The sequence below is a fragment of the Saccoglossus kowalevskii genome, chromosome 10 (assembly GCF_978046115.1).
Source record: "Saccoglossus kowalevskii chromosome 10, keSacKowa6.1, whole genome shotgun sequence".
NCBI classification, from domain to species: Eukaryota; Metazoa; Hemichordata; class Enteropneusta; family Harrimaniidae; genus Saccoglossus; species Saccoglossus kowalevskii.
In genome coordinates, this window is record NC_140650.1 from 21,455,954 (window position 1) to 21,481,976 (window position 26,023).

Sequence of the window (26,023 nt, forward strand, 5' to 3'; positions counted from 1 at the left end):
TATTTTATCTCAGTCTCCATATCAACCTTTTAACGGAGATTATTTAATTTGATGTATAGTTGGTAAATCTTAAATAAAATCTGTATTATACAGAATTAAGTTTTAATTATTTCCTTGCTAATTAACTTCATTTCAAACCACTCTGATTGGTATGTATTAATTAATTAAATTGACTGTAAAATCTTTTCCATAAAAGAAAAAAAATGCATTAGCACAATCACAATCTTTGTAAATGTATTTTACTGGACCTCAATTTTGCAAAATTCTATCAATAATGAACTGCTTGCCACAACAATCTGGGTATCACCTTGATGTTTCCCTGTACCCGTCCCCCTCCAATATTTATATACAGTTGGGAAATGTGATGTAAAGTCGGATTTTTACCTAGTATACTTTTCATTTTGCAATATTGAGTGCACCATGTTTTTTCAGAATGATTACTGTAAACTGTTTCAATTTTTGTAAATTTTCTTAGTCAGTGAAGATCATAGCAAAAAACTTTTCCTGTTGTCTTATGACATGCATTGTCAATGACTTTCACAAAAATTTTGAATGCCGTTAAATTGTAACAGTTTACAGTATTTTGCATATTTAAGCTTTTATAGTGTGTGATCCCTACATATACGACAGAACAAGCGTGTCATTAGGCATTTAGAATTGTGAGGTAGATCGTGATGTACATTTTGATATATCAATATGCATATACAGCTTGTATTTCATCTCTCCTTGTTATGTGTACTTAACTGCTTAATTTCAAGAAATTCAAACTAGTTGTGGATCTTTGAATTTACTGCAGCTATGCTATTCATATTGTGTGTAATGTCCAAATTCAATGTAGTGCTTTCTGAATAAAGAAAACACGTCTTTGTCTATATCAATTTTGAGATGCGTAATTCTGAGTATGTAACAATTATCATGTCCTCTTGCAATGTAAAGTTTGTGATTTACGGCATAGTCTAGTGTCACACTGTGCAGTAAGAGATGGACTTTATGATAGACCATATATCTTGTTGCTATCCACGATTACAAACTTAAATGTCTCCAATAAAGTGGCACACAGTGATGTCCTTGTTGTTAATAATTATGATGCTTTCTTTATTCCAATCAGCAAGGACTTGATATAGGATCAGATTGCTATTTCAAATTAGTTGAAGCTGTGAATATATATGAAAAGGTCCTTGAAGTAAGATTTATAAATAAAACACAGTAAATAATCAAAGAAAGCTTAGAAAGAACTCCCGTGTGCTGAGAGTATTGAAGACACATTGAAAATTAATTCAAATTTACTTGTACATGAGATATTGATGGAAAAGCTGAAAACTAATTATGTAAATCAGGTAACTAATATGAACAGAACAAACAAATTGTGAATTTTTATGCCAATTAGAGAATTAATATGAACAAATTTTAACCCCAAATTAATCAGACCTGTCTATTGTTCTAGAGCATTTATGTACCAAATTTTATTCAAATGTGATGATCAGTAATTGAGATATCAGTGTTAATTATGTTGATTAGGAGATTAATAAGCATAAATATTTACCAAAAACTAATTGGGTTTCTGCATAGTTCTCTTTAAAAGTTTCATTAAAATCCAATTTGTGGTTCTTTATATATCAGTGGAACATTATGAAAATTAGGTAATTAATATCCAATTAAAACTAATCAGGTCTCTGCATAATCCTAGAAGATCTATGTAGCAAGTCTCATTGAAATATGATGATTACTACTTGATATATCAAAAGTTGAAAATTAATTAATTATGCAAATTAGGTAATTAATATGTACTCATATTACCCTAAATACTATCAGGTCTGTGCAGTGTCCTATGACATCTATGTACCAAGTGTCATTGAAATGTGATGATTACTACTTGGAATATCAAAGGCTGAAAATTAATTAATTATGCAAATTAGCTAATTAATATATACTGATATTACCCTAAAAACTATCAGGTCTGTGCAGTGTCCTATGACATCTATGTACCAAATTTCATTGAAATGTAATGATTACTACTTGAAATATCAAAAGCTGAAAATTAATTAATTATGCAAATTAGGTAATTAATATGTACTCATATTACCCTAAAAACTATCAGGTCTGTGCAGTGTCCTATGACATCTATGTACCAAGTGTCATTGAAATGTGATGATTACTACTTGAAATATCAAAAGTTGAAAATTAATTAATTATGCAAATTAGCTAATTAATATATACTGATATTACCGTAAAAACTATCAAGTCTGTGCAGTGTCCTATAACATCTATGCACCAAGTGTCATTGAAATGTGATGATTACTACTTGAAATATCAAAGGCTGAAAATTAATTAATTATGCAAATTAGCTAATTAATATATACTGATATTACCCTAAAAACTATCAGGTCTGTGCAGTGTCCTATGACATCTATGTACCAAATTTCATTGAAATGTAATGATTACTACTTGAAATATCAAAAGCTGAAAATTAATTATGCAAATTAGGTAATTAATATGTACTCATATTACCCTAAAAACTATCAGGTCTGTGCAGTGTCCTATGACATCTATGTACCAAGTGTCATTGAAATGTGATGATTACTACTTGAATATCAAAAGTTGAAAATTAATTAATTATGCAAATTTGCTAATTAATATATACTGATATTACCGTAAAAACTATCAAGTCTGTGCAGTGTCCTATAACATCTATGCACCAAGTGTCATTGAAATGTGATGATTACTACTTGAAATATCAAAGGCTGAAAATTAATTAATTATGCAAATTAGCTAATTAATATATACTCGTATTACCCTAAAAACTATCAGGTCTGTGCAGTGTCCTATGACATCTATGTACCAAATTTCATTGAAATGTAATGATTACTACTTGAAATATCAAAAGCTGAAAATTAATTAATTATGCAAATTAGGTAATTAATATGTACTCATATTACCCTAAAAACTATCAGGTCTGTGCAGTGTCCTATGACATCTATGTACCAAGTGTCATTGAAATGTGATGATTACTACTTGAAATATCAAAAGTTGAAAATTAATTAATTATGCAAATTAGCTAATTAATATATACTGATATTACCGTAAAAACTATCAAGTCTGTGCAGTGTCCTATAACATCTATGCACCAAGTGTCATTGAAATGTGATGATTACTACTTGAAATATCAAAGGCTGAAAATTAATTAATTATGCAAATTAGCTAATTAATATATACTGATATTACCCTAAAAACTATCAGGTCTGTGCAGTGTCCTATGACATCTATGTACCAAATTTCATTGAAATGTAATGATTACTACTTGAAATATCAAAAGCTGAAAATTAATTATGCAAATTAGGTAATTAATATGTACTCATATTACCCTAAAAACTATCAGGTCTGTGCAGTGTCCTATGACATCTATGTACCAAGTGTCATTGAAATGTGATGATTACTACTTGAAATATCAAAAGTTGAAAATTAATTAATTATGCAAATTTGCTAATTAATATATACTGATATTACCGTAAAAACTATCAAGTCTGTGCAGTGTCCTATAACATCTATGCACCAAGTGTCATTGAAATGTGATGATTACTACTTGAAATATCAAAGGCTGAAAATTAATTAATTATGCAAATTAGCTAATTAATATATACTCGTATTACCCTAAAAACTATCAGGTCTGTGCAGTGTTCTATGACATCTATGTATCAAGTTTCATTGAAATGTGATGATTAGTACTTGAGATATCAGTGGAAAAGCCGAAAATTGATTAATCATTATGCAAATTAGGTAATTAATATTGCACAGATTTTTACCCAAAACTAATCAAATCTGCGCATTAGTTTGGAGCATCTGTGTGCCAAGTTTCATCAAAATCCAATGAGTGGTTCTTTAGATATCAGTGGAACAGTCATGGAACAGCTAAAAATCAGCTGATTATCATGCAAATTAGATAATTAATATGCATGGATTTTTACCAAAACCTAATCAAATCTGCGCATTGGCCCAGAGCATCTATGCACCAAGTTTCATCAAAAACTGATGTATGGTTCTTGAGATATCAGTGGAACAGACGGACACACATACACACACATACAGACACACTAACTGCAAAGACTCCCTTTTTGCGCTTCGCACACGGGAGTCAAAAACGTATCCCTGTGCATAAACTTCAGGAAATCATTCCTAAATGATTTTTCAAAGAAAGCCATCTCACCTGAAAAGTGTTTATTCAAACGACTACATCTATACCTTAAATGACCACACCAATAAAACCTAAGTATTAATGTGTAGCATGCTTTATACATTGGCTTTGGAAATGAATAAAAGTCATCTCTGTAGTTGCATGTCCAAGAACACAAAGTTTGAACATATTTGTTTCAAAACCGTTAATGTCAGTTTTATATAGTGTACCTAATCTGTAAATCAATAATTCACCCAGGCATTGTCTGAGCAGGGTGTTACCAAGAAGCTGTTGGCGCAATTAGGACTGAACCAGCATAGTCACTGATAGTGTGTGGTAAATTAGACCCTGGCAATATGATGAGACATTGGTAGGGGAGCATAGTCAGAATTTGAGTCAACTTGCTTTCTGAAAGTTTTCGTCCATTGAGACAATTCAACTGTAGCGATGTATGTCACAAAGGGAGGGGGGGGGGGTCATCTCGCAATGCAAAGCCAGCTAGTGGAAGGGACATGAATCTGATGCAGTAATAGGGGAATACCGTAGTGCTGGAAACTTGACAATTACTAGGCGAGAGGAACAGTGACAGACACGCTGACAATACTGTGGGCAAATTTGGACAGATATGTGTTCCCACCTTTACAATATGCATTAATTCATGTTGTATTGGAAAAAGTCCTAGGGAAACTGAATGTAATGACAGAATGCCACTTTGCTGACAAGTTTGCCAGCAAGACTGTGGTTTTCACTCCTGTCCTTATAGTGGCGTGTCAAATGATGTTCCAATTATACGCCTTGCTTGTCCAATCACCATTGGAACCCATTGCGCAGATTTTTCCAATATTTTTTTTCATAATAAAAATGATATGAAATGATAAAATGATTGTTTTTGTCTAATACAAAACTTACTAAAAACCTGGTACATGTATCACTTGGCGAGTCAAAACAAACTGTTACAATTGTATCGGTCATTGCAGGTTTAGTGGTTTTGATTGTAATAAAATATTAGAAATCTTCTGGTGTACCGGTAGGAGATTGTTTTTTATAACAGACAAGAACATGTGCAATTATTTTATTAACAGCATTTACCAGAATGTATAAATACGAGTAATGTATTAAAAATTTCAAATATGAAAACCTTAAATGTGACAATATTTACTTAATAATCCAGCGAAAATATTGAACGAGTGGGAAATGTTTTATATGCACTTCTCTGTATTGGAGACGTGTTACTGATAGTGAAATATGACTACTGAGCACAATACAACTTTGCATTTCCATGAGTGCACAACAATCATAAATATTTCTGGTATAGCCATTTAACACAAATACATACGTAATACGAATAACAATGACCTATGCAGTAAAACACCTGTAAGGTGGTAGGTACAATTCAATAGTGGGTGGGGTCAGTTTGCATTGAGCTGAAATGACAGCTATTCTTTTATTCAGGGCAGGTCAGAAGTCCTCTACTGATTGATATTGACTGACCATTGACAGTTACTTCACTGCACTGAACACATTCGTTGAAGTCATCATATATGGTAGTGTCGACGATAGTTTATTTCATTTTTGCTACGCACACTATAAATATTTTGTGTTAGTGCACAAATTCCACTTCTATGTCTAAAGGATTAACTAAATCATTCATGTATGTACATGTGTGCATATTAACTAAAAAAGAAGTTCTGAGGTCAAGACATCACATGCTGACAATCATTCATATGGTTATCCATGGAGGATTTCAGCAAGCGTTGACATACACTTGGAGGCATTGAAGTGAACACTTTTATTCATGCAATGTGACTACATATGGACAAATCTGCTTTAACTATAGTATTATATTTTGTATAATATCGTAAGTATTCTAATTTAGGCTTCAGGCAAATGTGAAGGCCTTCATTTTGTCCTAAAATACTTTTTATTAATAGGAGTCTCAGACAATTGAAATTTTACAGAAAAAAAGTGGAAGTGATGTCATTGTCATTGAAGTACAATTTTCTGCCATTGACTTAGGTTGACTTTTTTTTAGAAAATAAACTATGAGTGGAAGAACCATTTAACACTTCACAGTTTACACATGCATGCTATCTGGAATAAACATTGTATTTTTGAAAAGACAACAGTGACTATAAAAAATATACAAATGTAGGGACCTGAAATTGAAAATGTTCCAAAAATGACGACTAAATTAGAATACCAACGGTAATTATTTTCTGCACTGTTCAATGAATCTTGAATGGTTTTTAAGTACAAAAATCACAAAGAATGGGGAGGGCTGATGTTGTTATATAATTGCTAGTATTAAATAACATGAAAGCAATAAATATATATACAATGTTCATAGATTGGCATAGTGTTTAAATCCAAACAAATTTAGTCACATTTGCTCTAAAGCCGGATGTTATTGATAATAGCTCTTGTGAACTCTGATGCTGTAGCATAGCCACCCATATCTCTTGTCCGAACCTAGTGAATAAAATATAAATAGATAAATCAATAATTATGTCAGTCATTGCACTGCATACAATACAGATGCAATCCTCACACTACATCATATTTTATACAGACCTCACACATCCTAGAAAGCGCAGGCATAACATTGCATCATGTTTGATAAGATTACATTTATCATAAAAGACACATTAATTATACAGGTTACATGCATCATATATGTGTCGCGCGCAGTTATCTAACATAGACAATTTTACACTTTTTATGATGTGTTCTAAGTTAGTTTTGTAACTTCAGACATTGTTTTGATAACCACGAGTTGAACCCTGAGAGACTAGATCTGTTTCTGTAGCAACCGTGATGCTATCTCCAAACGTTCGCTACATTGTTTCCCATTGCGTTCTCATGATACTTTGTCTGCTTACTGCCAAAATTCCCACCAAAGTTCTGTCTCGTGCTACGTTTCATCAATCATTAGCGCTGTTTTATTTTCGGAGCGTTTTTGGCATAATATATTCTAGAGTACCAACACGTGTTTGGCACTTCTCTGATTAGACAAATGAAAAGACAAATGCCGCTCCAACGTTAACAACTACATTAATCAGGCAAAGCACTGTCGTGAGAAGCCCGATTCAGGTCGTTGCTGTAATTCCTCCTACGGTAGCTTCGCAACCTGATGCTCGTTACGCACACCCTCCTTTCTATGCTCTATATGATGTCAACTCCTCATGAAACTATTATTTAACAATCCATATTTTATATCAAGAAGTATTTGCTGTACAACGTATTGATGTTCATGCTGAGTATAAATAAACAAGTTTGAATTATACCTCACGTCTGTTCAACTCGAGATAACGCTATCAATGTCCGATTCAATAACAATTCCGCATGTTTAGTCAGTTCGTTTTTAATATGTGACGAAAAGAACACCTCAACGCCTAGTTTTGCGATATAAACTTACCCATCACAATATGACATTCATCACACCACATCATATTCAATATAGGTTCCATGCATCATATACAACACATTCATCACACCACATCATGTTTGATAAGGGTTCCATGCATAGGCGACATTAACTTTTAGAAGATATGTATTTTGAAGATATGTATTTGCTGAAAAGTTTTAACATTTTAACTTATAATTGCATTGTATAAGCTGCTCATTTACCTTTCCTGTCTTGATGACTCTTTCCACTGCAGTCTGAATCACATTGGCATAAAATTCCAAACTGTAAAACAGACATTCAAATTTATTTGTCAGATTGGTACTACCATGACTAAACTACTCAATGTTTGCTAATTTTCAATCATCATATTTATTTATTAACAAGTCATTGAAAATGACACATTTCCCATTAAATTTTTGAAATTTCTCTTAGTGCTTATCATATTAAAGTGGAGTGGTTGTTGCGAGCGTGTCCTTGAAACTCAAGTCCCAAGTGGCGTATACAACAAATTGTTTATTTACATCAAATTCGAAGACTCGTTGCGTGACTACCCCTCCGGTTTAAGACATAGCAAAGAGAAACATAGATCATGAGTGAAAGCATGTCCAAGTTATCACAGTCTGCACATGCAAAGAATGAATGGAATTGGTCCGATGGATTCTGAAATATGACTCTGGACGGACGCACGGAGACCGAATTATAAGTCCCCGTTTTCAGACTTTTCAAAAAAAAACAAAAAAAACTCTTTTTTCTGTAGTTAAGTTGGAACAGTGGGAACAAATAATGTAGATACAAGTTTTGCAAATACAGATAAGAAACCAAAGTATGAAAGATTTCCAATTTAACAGGAATAACTATGATAATATATATCTACCGGATTCTGCCGTAAATTCGCCCAGGGCCATTAAATGACAGTTCGGGTTTAAAAAAAAAAAAATTGGAACCAAGAAACCGCCTAGGGCGATTTTTCGGCTGTTTTTAAAGGTGTTATTTTAATCTGATGCCTAAAAGTTTTGTTGTAGTCATTGACACCTATTCAAGAGTATCATGTTTATTGGGACTTGTGTGAATAGGTTAGCTTCGTTTCGACACTGAGTTGTTATCGCTCTAAATAATGTTAAATTATTTTTCAAATGCTCAGTTTATCTTTTGAAAACAACTATTTTTTTATTTAAAAACAAATCATGCCGATTTGCCATCAAAATCCAAGCCAAAAGATCGTACAATAACATTAACATATTTAAATGTTTATGGTAATTTGAACACGTTGGCATCATCCATCGTTTTCATTGGTTAATTATCGATTTGACCAGTCAGGTCAGGTCAAAACATGGCGGATATTCATTTCTATCGAGCGTTGAAAATGCGATCGGAATCATTCGCTTACGATGAAACAAGGTGAAATTTATTTGCATTTCATAACAATTCAACGAATTTATTTTTTGTACGTTATTATAATCATTACTAGGTAATAATCAAGCATGACTGGACACCGCTACCACGATCATTCACTACTAAGCAATGCAGTTGTGTTCGTTGTTATTTGAAACTTCTTTTAGAATATACTTTCGTTACTAATAAAATGAAACAAAATAATTGCATTTGGCGCACGAGGTTCGTTAATGTGTTAAGGTGTTGAAAGTCGGCGTAGGTGGATTTTTCAATGAAAATATAAGCCCCCTAAAAATATTCGATGATAATTTTTTGAAAATTTGAACCTCAAATAAGGGGCCACCAGCCGTGAAACTGCGATTTTCCGGATGGGCGAATTTACGGCAAAGTCTGATACTACTTACTTTATATGTCTCAGCATATTTGAAGCGCATAACAGCATGGCAGTGGGGTTGGCAACATTTCTTCCAACAGCTTGAGAGAATGTATGTCTAGCTCCCTGCAAGAAGACAAAATAATACATTACTGTGGAATACGTTATTTTCGCTGGAATTAATTTTTCGCTGAAAAGGCTTTTTGGGCGTTTTGTATGGAATTTATTTTCACTGATTTCTGATGAGTTTAATGTGAAATATAGGAAAACAAGTATATTCGCTGGATTTTATTTTCACGGAATCATCCCTTCAGCGAAAATAGCGAAAATAAATTCCAAGCGAAAATAAAGTATTCTACAGTAATTGATTATACACCTTACCAATGGCAAATTTCTGTAATAGGCCTACTAAATGCATTTGTATTTTTTATGTTTGTTTCATTTTTTTCCCAAAATTTTTCTTAGCAATTCAAAAACCAGGGAGAAATATAATTTTAGTTATCTTTTAAAAATTCTAATTATTTGAATTAACGGAAAGAATAAAGTAACATGAAAGCCATCAGAGATGGCAGATCCCCCAGCATCTTTATTACAAGCACTAGTAAAATGTTACAGATATGGTATTTATGCATTTTTAATAAGGTCACATGACCATATATAATTATTATTAAATATGTTGATCAGACTGTGTGTCCAATGTCTTCAATAAAGCACTGGTTTAATGTCTATATTTGCATCAGTTCTCTAGATAAGATAGTTATGAATTTTTAATGAGGTCACATGACCATATATAGTTAGTAAATCCGTTGATCAGATCATGTGTTCAATGTCTTCAATAAAGCACTGGTTGAGTGTTTATATCTGCACTAATGCTCCAAATGAGGGAGTTACGCATTTTTAATGAGGTCTCATGACCACATATAGTTATTAAATACGTTGATCAGATCATGTGTTCAATGTCTTTAATAAAGCACTGGTTGAGTGTTTATATCTGCACTAATGCTCCAAATGAGGGAGTTACGCATTTTTAATGAGGTCTCATGACCACATATAGTTATTAAATCCGTTGATCAGATCATGTGTTCAATGTCTTCAATAAAGCACTGGTTGAGTGTTTATATCTGCACTAATGCTCCAAATGAGGGAGTTACGCATTTTTAATGAGGTCTCATGACCACATATAGTTATTAAATACGTTGATCAGATCATGTGTCCAATGTCTTCAATAAAGCACTGGCTGAATTTCAATATCTTCACCATTACTCGAGATAAGAGTTATGCATTTTTAATGAAGTCACATGACCATATATTGAATATATATATTGTGCAATGTCTTCAGTAAAATGCTGAAATTAGGCGAGGGTTCTCCGAACCCACCTATTCACATAGTTCATACCCACCACAGACTCCGGTCAGTCAAAATGACTATTTTGAACTGTAGGCATTAATCAGCGATTCTGCCAGTGACGGAGAGATAGAATTTAGGTCAGAGGAAGCCTCATGACCCACGTGACCGAGCCCATATGGCGTCGCCATAGACGGCTGTACAATCACTCTGGTTCCTATCTCCGCATCGAGGACTTATCAGTCAAAATGACTATTTTGAACTGTAGGCAGAGTCAGACGCCGATAGGTGGCGGGTTTTCCGAGCAAACAGAAAAAATTATGAAAGTCTTTTCCCAGTCCGGGATGAAATACAATAATCACTCAACACCCTGGGTAAGGCCCAAAAAGGGTGGTGTCTTACCTTGCCTGTGCTGTCCCCGGAGCAAGAAGCCAAAATGCTGCTACGGTGACAGGGTTCGGTGTGCCCGAAAAAGCTATATCCCAACCCAAATCTGGGGGTAGTAAGCTTTCGAAGTAAAGACCGAAACAGTTCTGCATGAGGGCATAAGCCGCAAAGCGGGACCTAGGAGCTTCCAGGGGACTGCTGACGGTAGAGAAATCTGTCCGCATAAAATGCCAAGACTGACTCATTGCCTATGCGCAGGGAGCCTTGTGGTCGTTCGGGCTGGGTCAGCAAACCAAGACTGACCTGACCCGCTACGACGGGACCCAACCTAAAGAGACCTTCCTCAATGGATACGGTGTCTGTTAGGTGGTAGTTGATAAAGACTGACTGCGTTCTCCAGAAGCCTGCCCTCTGTGTATGCTCGAGGGAGGCACCTGACGCTAGCACCAGTTAGTTGGCAATTACACAAACCTCATGCGCTTGTACTTGGTGTCGCTGCAAGCTCTGTGTCAAGGAAGTTAAAGTATTATAGACCTCTAATACATTCTCAGTAAACCACCTGGTTATGGAAGTGGGGAGGCCGGCCTATCCTGCCTGCCTGGACCGTAACACAAAGACATGTGCCTGGCACCCCGTCCTGAATCCTTAGTATGGTTTGGTAGCAACTCCGTGCTCGAACCGGGCAGAGAAGCAATTCCTTCTGACCCCCCCCCCCCCAGACAAAATTTGACAACCAGGGGATGACGATCAGGTGAGGATCGTGTCCTGGGATTTGGTTCTAGGTGAGAAACCCGATTCGTGTCTTTCGCACAACTTGATTGTCCATAACGGCGGAACATCATCCGAGAAGGACAATGCCCTAGCTCTGGTCGACAACTACCTGAGGCGAGGGCCAGTAAAAAGACTATTTTCCACGTCCAAAAATTTGAGTGGTGCTGATCAGAGAGGCTCAAAGGGTGGTCTGCTTAGAGCGGACAACACAGCCAACAAGTCCGAGTTGGGTGGTTCCCTTGTATGGGGTCTTGGCATCTGGAAAGCAGTAAATAGTCTCCTAATAATAGGACAATCGGCTAGTCTTGTTCCCGTACGTTCTCAATGGTGGGGGGGACAAGGCCGACCTGTAGCCAACGATCGCTGCGTAGGACAAACCCACTTCGTCAAACAGGTGGACGAAGGAGCCTGCTACCTGGCCAATAGAGGGATGGTATGAATCAATCTCTCTTCCGCTATACCAATCAGTGTATGCTCGCAGCCTAGCAATGTAGGCTGCATTGGTGGAATCCCTGTTCGCCCTGGCCAGGACGTTGGCAGCCCGCTCAGATAAGGCTTTCGTATGTGCGGGTCTAATGAGAGTCTCTATGCGTGTAAGTGATACCCGCAGGGCTTGTTGGTAGTGCGCCGTCTGGTTGGAACAGCAGGTCCGGTAAGTCCCGAAACACTATTGGTGTTTCGATTAGCATTTCCGACAGAAGTGGAAACTAGGCCTTGCTTGGCCAACTGGGTGCAACCAATGATCATATGCAGGCGTGCACCTGTTGAAGTTTTCTCTGGTGCCCGGTGAACTAGCGGGAAGGGAGGAAAGGCATACACAACTAAGTGGGTCCACAGGGTTAGCAAAGCGACCCTGGCCCAGGCTCCTGGAGTCAGCAGGAGTGTTATGTACGTCGGGAGCTTGGCGCTCCGGGGTGTGGTAAACTGGTCTAACCTTGGACCGTCCCACAGCCGAAACAGCCTGGAGGGTTGTATGAGCCACCCTGTGTTCTGGAGACGGAGCCGCCCTGAAAGGGCGTCTGCCAGACTGTTCCTCACCCCTGGAAGGTGGTGTGTGCGGTTAGCTCCACATTGTATTCCAGGCACCAAAGGAGGATTTGCTCCGCTAGAACTGACAACGATGAGGAACGTGTCCCCCCTCCTTCTTGAAGGAGACCACCGCTGCGTTGCTTGTGCGGAGCAGGACTACGGGTAGAAAGCGTTGTAGTGCTAAGTATTCTGCTTTCAGTTCGAGCCGGTTGATATGGTAGTCCCGAAACTAATGCGGGGCCATATCCTTGGACTTTTTCGTCCAGTAGATGCGCTCCCCGACCTCGGGAGGAGGCATCAGTTACCAGAGTAATACCTGCGGCGAGCAGGTCCAAGGGGGCCCCCTGTCAGAGGTTGGCCATCGACGGCCACTAGGGCAGGGCTTCCTTCACTTGGTCCCAGATCAAAACCCGCCTATCTAGTTCCCATAGGAGAGCTCGGCGTTACAACAAGCGTTATACCGGGCGGCTGCGTAGTGCGGCCTTGGGAACGAGTTTTCGATCCGAGGTCATCATTCCGATGATCCGCATTAGTTCTCGGAGAGACACTGAGGGAACGTTGACTAGGCATTCGGCTAGGCTGCTTAGCGCTAAGCAACACGCTTGCAATAGCTAAACCAAGCTTACCTCTGTGTCAAAACTCCATGCCCAAGGACACCAACTGCGCGTTGGGTCGAGGTGAGACTTGTCGATTTACTAACGAGCCCAACTGGTGAAGTAAAATCCTGTGTTAGCCAGACGTGTTTGGCTATTAACCCCTTGTCCGGGTTGTGTAGTAACCAGTTGTCTGGGTACAAATTGAGGTGTACCAACATTTGGTGAAGCAGCAGCACTACCTGTTTCGTCACTCAGGTGAACACGTAGGGCGCTGTGCATAACCCGAACGGTGGGCACCCGAAATTCGAATACTCGAAGGAGATGGCAACTCGCTTGGTGCATCAGTATGTGCATGTAGGCCCCGCTTAAGTCTAGTGGGGCTAGCCAGTCGAAACGGTGGATGGAGAGGAGAACCCTGAATGGTGCCTCCATGTGGAACCGATCGAGGAGCACGTACTGATACAGTCTGCCTAGGTCCAGAACTGGACGCCCGCCACCTGTGGATTTGGTACTACGAACACCTTTTGGTAGAAGCCTAGATTTAGTTCCGGCTGATCTACCCTGTGTATGGCACCTTTTCCCAGCAAACTGCTACTTCCTGTCTGATTGCTTTCCGCCTCGCGGGAGTCCCCTGGCAGTGCCCAAGAGGGGAGACACTGACGGGGAAGATGGAGATTTTAGCGGTATCCTGTAACGGGATGTCACCACCTGGAAAGGTCTAGGGATCGGTCACCCGCTGCCTCCAAACTGGACTACACCAGCGCAATCTGTGTACGACAGGGATATGTGGCCATGGGTTTGGTAGTTGCGAGGGGGGTGCTCTCTTCTCCCATGAGTTGAGTTCCCCAAGCCTGAGGTAGTCACTAAGTTGTGACCTGGCCACTCGCCGAACACATGCTTGTCCCCCCAGTTGCAGAGGTGAGCGTCAAACACGCTTCTCTCACTGCTGGGGTAGACGTCCGCCACTACTCTTCCCTCCCCTGGAAGGGTATGAGCGCTTGCCTCCTGGCTGACTCTGGCTAGCGGACGACGTCCTAGGGCGTTGTGTTTTCTGTGCTTGGGGTGCCCTCCGCTTGCCCTTGGCAGGGTCAACTGGCTAGCGAATTCGATCTGAACCCTCTGGTTCATTGCACTCCGAAGCTCCGAGACTGTACCCACCATTCCCTGAACAAAGAGGGTGGAAGATGTCCAGTCTGCATCACTGAGAGGGGACGTACCCCCTGACTCAGCCTGTTGGCGAAAACACGTGCGTCTAAGGCCACGTCTCGTAGCACAGTAGTGGCCCTTGGCCAAGAGAGCCAGGTGACACTAGGGGGATGTCGCACGTAGATGTGCAGTGGCCGCCAGTAAATGTGTCGCCTGGTCTAGGAGGCTGGTGCGTTCTGCCTTCGAGGTCTCCAGAGTCCTGGGCGCGTGCAATAATGCGCTCAAGCAACTCTGCCCTCAGGGCTGGATGGGTCGTCTCCGATTGAGCTGGCGAGAACGCCCATGGAACGCCGCTGTCCCCCTTTGCCTGGTTTGCCAAACGGAAATTCGTGGTACCGGGGTCTGGGGAAGGAGCCTTGGGATCCGGCTGGGGGTGTTTTGGTCTTATCCCACGCTATGGGGTTTGATCCCAAAACCACACGGACCGGGTAGCGTTTGGTCCAGCGGGAAGTGTTGCCTAAGGTTTTTCCCACCCGGGGGCCTTAAGCGTTACGTCCTCCGTGGCTGACCAACGACTGCCCATCAACACCATTTTGCGCGTCCTGCGCCCCACTCCGCACTCAGACGAACAGGGAGAGATGTGCCGACGGGGTTACTTTGGATCCCGACGCCCGTGATCCCCTAAGCGTTGAAGCAACCTTAGGTGGTCGCTTTAGGATCAAGGGTGGGGGTATTTACATTGTATCAATGGGAACGATGATACTCCGCATCACCCCAAAAGTGTGGCTTACCGAGTCATTACGGATGGAAGACTCTGAGGGACCGCCCAGAGTACCGGCTGTATTCGACGCAAGCGAACTACGTCTCCTTTCACTTTAAATATGTGAGAGGGAGCGTGTTCGATTGTGCATCTCATGACAGGGTCGGTTCCCTCTGGGGACACCTGTGGGTCGGTAAGAAGGGAGTCCAAAACCCACAGCGGAGACCGGACACAAGGATAAATTTGTTACCGTTGTATCGTTACCATGCGACGAACCCTGGCTGGCTGAAAGTAGGGGGGTCAACGTGTGCCTGATCTACCCGGCCTGCCAGGAACGCAATTGCCCTGACAGTCCTTCGGCTGAAGCCCTCAACTCGGAAGCAAACCCGGCGCTGTGCGAGGAAGGGTCCACAAAGGGACCCGCAACAGGCCCCATAGGAGGAAAGCCTCCAGGGGCACAGCCTTGCTGCAGCCAGTAAAATCGGGTAAACCACCGCCTGAAAAAAACAGACTGTGAGGATGCCCTCCGATCAGCAGGGGGAGACCGAGAAAAAGTATCGGTACCTCCACCATCGGGCCTCCTACTCGACGTCCCGGTACACAAAGCACTTTCCACTCATGCCAAACACGCACTCACTTTAACCGATTTGTTTACTGGACGCGCGACCCTGCTGTGAAGAAACGAGCGACGCGGTCAGTCTCAGCGATTTTGATAGCTCTGAAAGAAAAATCTCAGGCCTCAGAACTCCAGTGAAAAAACACACCTTCACGGTAAAAACCCCGAACCCTGCACGCAGCTACGACAAAAGTATTTCGGATGCGGGTTCTATGCTGGTAAATTCTGAATATAACCACTGCACAGTCGACTCGAAACACGAGGAATACCAAAAAATCCGGCAGCGAGCCCTTTTGCTGTCATTACAACTATTCATTTCTAAATACCTAGGTCAAGCATACAATGAAGACGACATGCAGGAGGGAAGCGAATTACAGTAGGAAAGGAGACGTAATGAAAACCAACAAGTGAATAAGCTACGTCGCCCGGGTTTTATTTTTGTTGTTGTGAAAAATACCACACAACAAAGGGGAAAACGACACGAGGGTAAAAATGACAAGGAAAACTTATCCTACCAGCTACAATGTCGGATGCCGGGCAGCGGCAACAACCCAAGCTAAAAACCCGGACAGGAAAAAAAAAGCAGGCGATGCAGGCAGAGCTCGCTAGACTTGATCTCCATTCGATGCGGAGAAAAAGAAGAGTGATTGTACAGCCGTCTATGGCGCCGCCATATGGGCTCGGTCACGTGGTTCGTGACGTAAGGTAAAAAGAATCTAGGGGTCATTGGGCTTCCCCTGACCTAGATTATATCTCTCCGTCACCGGCAGAATCGCTGATTAATGCCTACAGTTCAAAATAGTCATTTTGACTGACCGGAGTCTATGGAGGGTAATTAAACGTAGTGAATATGTCTTTATCTATAATACTCTTCATATGACTCCATAAGAGCACTGGCGACTATATAGAATAGAACAGGGGTGGATCATATATGCACATATATGTAAACCAATATATGACTTAGACCATAGACATAACAATGTCATAGATAAGAGAAGAATGTTAGAATCACTGTACATCTGCAACATATAGTGTGTTCACATCCTGTGCAATATCCAGTGGCCACAATATTTACACCCCTTATACAAAATGCTGGCATAACTTTGTGAGAAAAGGGTGATGATGGGTAACCAGTTTAATCTTTGTATACATAATGACATGTAATTTACTGTTATTATATCCTACTCAGTAACTAAAGAAGAAACCCACTGCAGGGGATCCTCTTCAAATATCCATCAAGTAGTAATTTATATTCAGTAATTACAGTGTTCTCCCCAGAAAAATGTATCAGAGTGGCGGCTAATTTGCATATAATTTACATATCATTAGCATTTGTCTGAAGATAAAGAAAACAATAATGACAGGCTTGCATGGATGAAAATGTGTCTTTATTTTTTAACAAATTTATGTAGAAGATTAAATGAATCTGCTGCTGTGTGATTTCTATGCAATGTTGATTTTTCGGACTTTCATGGAAGCCCAGTGATCTGCAGCTTTTGAGAACGCCGTGATTTTCTTTGCTTCCCACTTCTATTAAATGACATGGCCTTCTTGTGCATCTCTGAGTGTGCGTGTTTATCGATAGCATATTTCGTAATAGTTATACATGGCATAGAATTCCATACCAAAGAACTATTTCTGGATGTTTTTAAGTTGAATTTTCCACATATGTGTCACAGCATTCCTAAAAGATAAGAAATAGGAGCGAATCAATACTTGTATTTAAAAAATATCGTCACGATCAACACGAAAATAAACAAATTGCCGCCATTTTGAAAAGTCGCTAAACTTAAAAATTGCCACGATAAACTTTACCCAACTATTTCAAAACACAATACTAGTATTAGTTACTTTGATAAATCGTAGCCAACAATTTTTGAACTTCCAGAAAAAAGGTCGTTTCCAAAAAAATGTTTCGACGATCGGCAAAAAATGAAGCCATACAAAAATTTACTAAACTAGGTCAAAACTCGCTTCCAAGTAAAACGCTACAAATAAATACTTTTTTTACCTTTGCCATCGGATGTTTCTCTCAGCCACGTATATTTTGTTGTCCATTGTGCATCAAATCTAGAGTTTATTTTTTTGCACTTTTCGTTGTAACATCTTGGACACGTTTAGTACCACTGCCGACAGGGGTACCGGTGACCGCATTGCTGGTGGGTTTATCGCTCGCAACCAGGGGCCCAGCAGGGCGTTCTACGCGGAACCACAACGTAATATTTCTGCTGTTTGACATCGTTGCTTCTTCCAGCCAAATATGCTACTGAGAAAATACTCGCTATTACCCCAATTAAATAGGGCGAAAGTGTTTATTGTCGAAGTACGAAGCTGTATTAGTCCATTGTCTTTGCGTAATCACTGACATGTTTCCATTCACACCTGATTTGGCTCACAGTACCGGAAGCTGATGACGCTGACTAACAGATTCGCACGTGTATTAACAAGCTAAAACAAAGAGTAACAGGAAATGCCACAGAGTAGCGGGCAATCTCTCAGAGTAGCGGCATAAATAATGGAGTAGCGGCCCCGCTACGCTAAAACGCTTTGGGGAGAACACTGTAATTAGCATTCAGGTACATGCATCATACAGAACCCACATTCTGTATAGCTATACAAATTAATGTACTTTAACAGAAACAATCACATTGAAGTAGTCATGTTGTGATTCACTTCACGATACATAGCTGTAAACTTATGCTGGCAAAACACTACATAAGGCTCTGCAAAACTGATCAGAATGCTCTTCGGATTCTGACAAAGTATGCAAATGAGGTCATCCTGGGTCAACAAGATATGCAGTACGTTTTTGTCTACATTTATCTATCAAATTGCATTTCCCATTCGTGTGCTGTACATATGTGGTGACTATGATGTTGTATTAGTTGTTGCTGAATAAAGAAAAATGTATCGATTTCAATAGTATTCTTGAGTGTGTTTGACAAAAAATGTGACAAGCCATGCATGGCACAGTCCCTGTTAGTTATCAAACTTAAGATATATAGTTTTGTTTATAGGAATATAGTTCAAACATAAAGATGTCAGAGATATGGATCCAGAAGCTGATACTTGATTATGGTGATTTTTAACACTGAAATGATTGACATTCAGTCATCTTGTATCTGATTGTCAAACGAGTACCTGAACATATTGGAAAATATTGCTGTAGAACAGCATTAATTAAAACAAAATAGCCACCAGTCGTTCATTTTGAATATATCTGTATATTTATAACATGATGTAGAATGAATATATAAAAATTTAACATAATCAGTGAAATCATGTCAGAGATACGGCTCCAGAACCACATTCATTAAAACAAAATGGCTGCCAGTCAGCCATTTTGAATCAGATTTCAAAAAAAAAAAATGATGTGCATCAGGGACCCATAATGTATTATGTATGTACCAAGTTTACCATCCATAAATGACCGGTTTCACAATTTTTAGAAATGCCTTATTTTTGTACATCTGTACATCTATGACATGATCTATAATGAATATATAAAATTTGTACATAATCAGTCAAAGCATGGCAGAGATATGGCACTATAACGGCATTCATTAAAACAAAATGGCTGGATTCTCACTGAATCATTCTTTCAGCGAAAATACCAAAAATGAATTTCAAGCGAAAATAAAGTATTTTACAGTATAAGAGGAATGAAAAAACAAAAATATTTTACTCACAGGCTCAAAGATGGCAAATTGACTGGAGTAACTTTCACCAGGTACAACCCCTGCGCCACCAACTAAACCACCAGCAACATTGTCCACTATACTACCGTATAAATTAGGCATGACCATTACATCAAACTGGTGAGGATTGGAAACCAACTGCATACAACAATTGTCAATGATCATAGATTCAAATTGGATTTTAGGGTAGAGCTCTGAGATCTCTTGACAACTTCGTAAAAATAGGCCATCAGATAGTTTCCTAATGAAAAAGTACAATAGGGATGATATACAAGCTAGAATGTTTTCACACATTGATGTGGTAACACTGAAAGCTCATATGTAGACAGGATGCTAAAATGTGCTGTTGACTGGTATAGGAAATAATTGGAAATAAGGTGCTAGTAACATCCATTTTTTTAATTCAAATAAGCAAACAAACATACTGAATAACAGAGTGCCCCATTCTCATTGCCGTACTATTGTATAAATGCTTTTTCTAACAATACCGGTATATACAACTGCCTAATATTTTGAATAAAGGGCATTTTATCCAATGTGCACTGTTACCACATCTGTAAGTGACTGACAAAAAAGGGTTTCTAATTTTTCAGATAGCTACAGTACATAAAGGATATGACATAATTCAACTTACATGATGTTGGCTTTATGTACAGCAGTGACTTTGGAGCGTCCATGCTTTGTGGCATAGTCAAAGGCAAACTTGGCAATTCTTCTGGATTTAGTTCTAGTGATTATCTTTAAGCACTCCACAACACCTGTCACACTCTGAGTAGAAAAAGAAAGCAGACTGTTTTTATAGTGATGATTACAAATAAAAACACAAGAATCTGGTGCTTTATTTTTTTATCTTAGAAATCGTAAATCTACACCATTTCATGCACATACATGAATTTATTCTATTCACAATGAGTAGAGCCTTAACCTTTTCACCTTCTCCTGCCCAAATTATTCAGCACTTTCTTCTCATGTTCTTTAATATTTCTGGAAATGAACCCTATTTTTGAAGCCAACAAACAAAATTGTTATCACAAATTCACAAAATCGTCTCATTTATAGTCTGCATTTTCGGCCAAATTCCAAATTTGTTTGCAGTAAAAACTGAAAATTGACTCAAATTTTGTCTGTTAGTTCCAAAATTGGGGTTCATTTCATAGAAATATTAGCAAATACAAGAAAAAGTGACGAAAAATGTTATTAACCCTTTAGAAATGGTTAAAGCATGTCTGGGACTGCTAGTCATTATTGATAATATAGGACTAAACACCACATCAGTGAAGTTAGTTATGTTCATGCAAAGCTAATTAACAATACTATGCGACTTACCTCATGTTCTAATGAACTGTACTCCCCCTCTGTTTGTTCTCGAATCACTACAAAGTCTAAATTATTATGTTTTGTATTCAAACCAGGAATGCTACGACATTTAACAACATTAGCGAATAAATCCAATCCTTTCCTGTAAAAGTACATAACAAGTATGAAATCTCAAAATAACTTCTCATTTGATCAATAAAAAGTTATACCAAACAAAGGAATTAATAATGACTATCGGTAATAATCAATCCACATACCTTATTTTCATATTGAGAGTCTGCAATTCTCCTTTGTCATGGAATGGACTTTCTATATGTCCTTTCAGACCAACATTATTTCTTTTGAAGGAATCAAATATCTCACTGATTGGTGCACTGTGGCTGTGAACCTCACTGAAATAAAAAATAATTCAGATATCAGGTCAGTTCAATAGAACTACGTTCAGTTTACACACAACATCTTGAATCACACTCATTCATGCGTTGAGAAAAATAAAGGAAAGATCACTATGCAATGTATCGTGGTGGGTGTGTATCTCAGCAACTAATGTACTACAATATATACTACATGTATAAAAATCTTTATTTTAGCTGGAATTAATTTTTGCTGGATAGACTTTAAGGGTGAAATTTAGGATGAAATTTATTTTCACTGATGTTGAAAAGTTGAATGCAAAATATAGGAAAAAAGGCATAATCCCTTGATTTTATTTTCACAGTATCACCTCTACAATAAATCCACTTTTTAGTTTGCATACACTTTTATATGCACTTGTAATAGAGCAATTTTAATTAATCTAATGTCGTTAGAGAAACATAATATTGTGAACAGTATTTAACAATCCAGTCTACATCTGTGATACTACTCAGGCAATTGTGGCACCAAATAAATAAGCAATGAGAAAATGTTAAAAAGTATTTGCTGTGGACTAGTGTACAACACCGATTAGTTTGCATTTGAACTACCGGTACATGTGTTTGCAAACATGCTTCATATCACCAGATACATTACAATTTGATACATCTGTATTTTGTCAGTTTTACAAAGATTACAAAATATGAAAAAATAGAAATGCAGCACACGGATTTTCAAAAATGGTGTGGTACGGTAACTATATACTTACCTAACAAATACTTGTTCAAATTCGACAGGTACACCTGAATGTTTGAAAACTTCTCGTACACATGACATTAATTCAGGACCGACACCATCACCAGGTATCATCGTCACCTTCCTGTTACTTGCAGATTTAGATATAGGCTCACTCTAGATTGCATAATTAATTAGATTAAAAATACAACATGATAAAATTGTCTGAAAATATACAGAGATACATAGGGAATCCAAGATCTGTATTGTTTATAAGAAACTGTGGCAAACTCTTTGGGTATTATTTTGGAATGCAGTTTGAAGATCAAACTAAGAGATTTGTAATCTCGCTATATGTTCTGCAACAAATCAAAATTCCTGAACCAAATGTGTGTACTAGGTAATAATAAATCAGGGGTTTAACGTTGTCAAACTACTAGAAATCAAACAACATAGCAATGTACATGCTCATAGACTAGATTCCTCAGATACAAAATCACGTTGCAATATGAAAACAAGCAGCCTCTCGGCTGAGATAGCTCCGCTGTTAGCAATGCACATTTCAATTAAAGAACAGAAGATATCATTAGAAAATGAACAATAAGCATAGTATCAATGCAATGGGACTTGCTGTTTTCAACAAGAATTCAAAAATATCATTTTTCACCATAAATGATTGTGGTTTTTAACAAGAAGAAAATATCACTTTTTACCAAAAATGACAAAAATATTCACCCAAATTAGAGAATTGACGATATCATTACAAAATGAACAAATTTGAGAGAGGTCTACATGTAGTACCTATATATGTAATATCAAAGCAATTGGACTTGTGGTTTTTAACAAGAAGTCAAAAATATCACTTTTTACAAAAAATGACAAAAATATTCACCAAAATTAGAGAATTGAAGATATTATCATGAAATGAACAAATCTGAGAGAAGTCTACCCAAGGTACATATACACCAAGTATCAAAGCATTCAGGCTTGTAGTTTTCAAGTAGAAGTCGAAAAAGTAAAACAATGACACGGACGACGACGGACAATCACTCATATGATAAGCTCCGCTCGACAAAGTCGACAGCTGAGCTAAAAAACTATATTTATACCTATACAAAATGATTTTAATACACAAAAATACACACAAAAATACGAGTTCTTATACGAACTACCAACTGTGGATTGGGAGGAGTGGGCATGTACTTACAGCGGCAAGTTGAGACAAAGTTGTAGATGCCGAAAAATGTCTTGCAATGTTAGCCCAGCCATTCTCAGGAACCTAGACAAAGCAAAAAAAAAAAAAAGTGATAAAAAATGCATATATTCATTGCACATATGATTGGCTACTTCATTAGCATATATAGAGTGTCCAAACGAGTGGAATATACATGACTGAGAGACCTGTGTGTTGATGTGGTTCAATTTTTTCTATTCATTTTTAGACTCATTGTTGTATTAAAACAGGCTCTCATCAAACTAAAGAAATGATTAATCCAGACTTTTGAATTCAGTTGCATAGCTAATAAACTGCCCACCATAACTAGGCTGTTGGGACAGTTTATGGTGTAACAGGGAGCACTTCTGATTACAGTGGCACAGTTTTATGTTCATATATGTGCCTGTAATTTCTATTGTAAGGGTCTATAGTTTTAAGCTGTTTTTAAAACTTTGTAATATTCTGTTGTAAAGGGGAAGTCAAGGCAAACAACATAATGATCCTAGAAGAAAGAGCTCCACAAATGTAAAAGAAAGCAATTTACAGTTTTTTTTATAACTTTTCATTCTCTAGATAATCAGTATAATGTACACCATCTTAATTCTCCAGCAAAGTAGTGTGGGTAAAGTGTGACATCATATCTTCTGTTGTGAAAAATTGAGATAATGCTTTCATCTATAACGTGAAAAAAACTGATGCGAATTAGTTCAAATTTTCGGTGTGCATATTACTCATGATGTATATAATTATAATAATGGAAATTAGCATGTTACAAACAAAAAAAGTAAAGATTTTGTGGAAAATGTGAAATTAATAAAAATGATACTTTTTCCCCCTTTTTTGTAGTCAACAGGTTATATAACTTCTGTATAACCTAATCGCATCGATATATTGTATAAAATATTTGAAAAATTGAGCATTTGGTAGAAAAACACAAAAAAGTATATTTTCAGTTCTGTTACCATGACAACTATATTATATGCATGTTCGGCATCGGTACATGTTCTAAACTTTCAACCAATTTGAAGTTAGATGAAATCATTTTCTCAATTTCTCACAACAGTGGATATGATGTCATATTTTGTCCGTAATACTTTGCTAAATAATCAAAATGGTAGACTACATAAACTGATGAAATGTTGAATATCTATAGAATGAAAAATGATATAAAAAACTGTAAATTGCAAATGTTTTTGGAATCTGAATAACGTTTTGTAGAGGCTGTGTAGTTTTTGTGTTATGTACATGTAAGAGGTAGCAATGACAAACAGAAGTGTCTGTCAAACAGGAAATTACACAGCACTCACACATGTGGTACCCGGTAATTGTCTAAAAGTTTCTGAATTGTTTTGCTATTGGTGTTGAATGCCGACTTCACACTTGTGATATTTTTTTGCAATTTGATCTGCGTGATAAGTGGGCTGTCAATATTTTGCAACCAAGTTTTTATGACAATCACGCTAATTCGAATAACACTCTGAATTTTTGCTGTGTTTTGCTCTCAATTATTTTTGTTATCCAATCAAATGCCACTATTCTGCTGCTGTTCTCGTCGTGATCCGACGTCTTTACCAACTTCCCTTACACTGAGTTTAAAACCCATTTTTTCACTTGAAAAAAAATATGCTTAGAAACATAGAAATTAATAATATCAGAGGTACATTACTTGGGGTTTGCAACTCGCATAGTACTGTATGGTGACATCATGTCAAGATCCCATTGAAGTCTCATCTCGTAGATAGCGAGACTGAGGCTACGACCTTCTGACATGATATATATCAATGTTCAAGGTTTGTAATGAAAAAATAAAACTTTTCTTGCCACTATCGTAGTGAAAAATGTAATACATCGAAAATGTACAGAAAATATAGTTCTCGTAATCCGTCATATCGTGGGCAGCTATTTTAATCCACCTGGACATCCCAGTATCCTAGTTACCTCGGGCATGCGCATTCGCATTTTTCTGAGTTGGAACGCTTATGCGAGAGCGAGATTGTAACGGGATCTTGGTATCATGTCACCGTAGTTGCAAACCCCAAGTAATGTACCTCTGATAATATTGATTTTTGGCGAGAAAATAGCAGGCACTTTAAACATGACATGTAACTATTGTATGTAGTATGATATGTGACTATTGTATGGCTAGGATCACCTCAGTCTTAATTTTTATTCATTCCCAATATCCAGAAACATAGTGTGACATTACATTATCATTTTTCACGACTTATTTTCCGAACGAATCCAGGTACATGAACGTTTGCGCGCGCTCCAAGAACAATATTTATTGTGGTCAGACTTTACATCGAAAAACATACCTTTCTTTTTGAACGTAACATATAACTGAATATAAATACTAGTAGTGTACAAGTGCAACGCTGTTACTAAGAAAATATACCTACTTTGACTACAATCCGACACGCTGCTTGAAATGCAGACGCCATTTTTGGTGACTGTTCAAGATGTTAAACACAAACTTCCGGGTCATACGCCCTCAACCGCTATGGCGATTTTGCCGCGAGGGCGCTGTCTTTAATTACACTTCATTCCTTCAACAACAATAATAGATAATAGATGAACCAGAGATGTTTCAGTTTTATTTACGAACGTGTGCAGAAAAAATATGCATTGCAATCATATCTGATTGCCCCGCCCATCTCATCAATTACTGTCACCATTGAAGACAGTATTTCCCCTCAATAGAAAAGATATTTCCT

At 38.1% G+C, this 26,023-nt stretch overlaps 1 protein-coding gene across 1 annotated transcript; it reads right to left on the reverse strand.

Annotated features, from left to right (window-relative positions):
- Positions 1 to 6,441: 6,441 nt before the first annotated feature.
- On the reverse strand, positions 6,442 to 25,805 carry LOC100374079 (isocitrate dehydrogenase [NAD] subunit beta, mitochondrial-like). The gene is made up of 10 exons (XM_002735488.4): positions 25,709 to 25,805; positions 23,301 to 23,372; positions 22,128 to 22,270; positions 21,262 to 21,396; positions 21,014 to 21,146; positions 20,322 to 20,455; positions 19,679 to 19,928; positions 9,371 to 9,465; positions 7,796 to 7,856; positions 6,442 to 6,637 (listed from the first exon to the last, which is right to left on the reverse strand). The coding sequence occupies exons 1-10, from the start codon at positions 25,748 to 25,750 to the stop codon at positions 6,560 to 6,562; spliced, it is 1,143 nt and encodes a 380-aa protein (XP_002735534.1). The 5' UTR covers positions 25,751 to 25,805; the 3' UTR covers positions 6,442 to 6,559.
- Positions 25,806 to 26,023: the final 218 nt, after the last annotated feature.